The 1,547-nt window shown below is 36.7% G+C and overlaps 1 protein-coding gene across 1 annotated transcript in view; it reads right to left on the reverse strand.

The window, feature by feature from the left end:
* The window catches only part of LOC107643665 (PLASMODESMATA CALLOSE-BINDING PROTEIN 3), a 3,090-nt gene continuing 1,543 nt past the window's right edge, over positions 1-1,547 (reverse strand). The window contains exon 4 of the mRNA XM_016347374.2: positions 1-436. Coding sequence (XP_016202860.1) covers positions 79-436 — 358 coding nt within the window. The 3' untranslated portion in view covers positions 1-78. The remainder of the gene's footprint in view (positions 437-1,547) is intronic.

Genomic DNA, 1,547 nt, shown 5'->3' on the forward strand with positions numbered 1-1,547 from the left:
GCGAAATCTCATCGACAGATCAAACCCGCCACAACTTTTTTCATTTTTTCTTAATTCTACTAGTAACTCACTGTACCATTAAGATATTTGGACCCTCAAGAAGGCAGCAACTAGGGTTAATAGTAACAACATAATGTTACTAGTGCCTGTCAAATGAAGCCCTCCATCACTTGAGTCATTGTATCCACCTGCTCCAGTTGAAGATGATGATGGACTAATTCCAAACACATTATTAGGGCTCCCAGTGGTTGTCCCGGCTCCGGTTCCGGTGCCAGTTCCAATTCCGGTGCCAGTTCCCGTTCCAGTGCCTGTACCGGTGCCAGTGCCAGTGGTTGAACCTGGAGTTGCACTTGTTGGGGTGGTTGGAGTTATGGTGGTTGGTGATGTGCCTGGTGTAGTGGAGGTTGGAGTTGTACCAGTACCTATTCCAGTGTTGCTGCAAATTTAAGTCAACGAAAAATCAATAGTGGGTATGTTCTACCATGCAGCACAAAATTAAATACATTGGTAACTAATACAGTGTTGGTCTGAGTAAGAAATGGTTCAGTATAATTTAGTATATTTAATGCAAGGCCCGAGACCCTTGTAAATGTAATCATTTTTGTTTGAATACTCATCCATCATAGTCAAATATGGGTCAAATTAGAGGTAAAGTCTCATAGCATATGAGCAAACCCACAAAAAGAAAAAATTATATACAAGTAAATAAATTCTATCTTTGTCCACAAATAACTCTGATACTGGTATGATACTGATACTTAATTGAAGCAATTTTACAGAAGAAAAATTGGACATGAATTAAAACAAATTACGAAGCAATATGTATACTAATATTTAAGTATATAAATGTGGCTAAAATTGAACTATTTGTGCATCTCGATACCAAAAAAGAAAGAGGAAAAGAAATGTAATGGCATAACATATGGTTGGACAGAGGTTAATTATGTCATCATATGCACTAAGCATAGGATCTGTTTAATTAATCATTATTATATGGACACATACAGATCTCGAATACTAAAACATCTAGCAAAGCGAAGAGCACAGTTGCACAAAATGGTACCGTTTGTTTTAAAGTATTGGAACGGAGACTGAGAGATTGAGATTCAGTATCATATTTGTTGGTCTAAAAATTGATACTAAAATTTCAGTCGGTACCTCCAAAAAGTGGAGACACAGGGGACTAGAATTTTTAAAGATGGAGACTGAATTTTTAATAATATTTTATACCTAAAAATACCTCTATTTCAATTAATTAATTCCAACTTTATTCTTTGTGCAAATTAAATTAGATTTTCATTCTTATATCGATCTTTGTCTCTCACTTTACACTAAACACAATATTGAGACTTATTTCAGTCTCTCAGTCTCTCTCTATTCCAAACGCTACCTATAATAGTTGTGCGACATCATTGTCATGACAGCCATCGTATCTCAATAGGAGCAATCAGCTATCATGAAACATGCCATGGCTTGTATTGTAAATCTTGAACTTGATCCGGAGGTGGTGGATGAAAACATGAACCAACCCACCCCTCCCCCCACTC

This window comes from Arachis ipaensis, chromosome B05 (assembly GCF_000816755.2).
Source record: "Arachis ipaensis cultivar K30076 chromosome B05, Araip1.1, whole genome shotgun sequence".
NCBI classification, from domain to species: domain Eukaryota; kingdom Viridiplantae; phylum Streptophyta; class Magnoliopsida; order Fabales; family Fabaceae; genus Arachis; species Arachis ipaensis.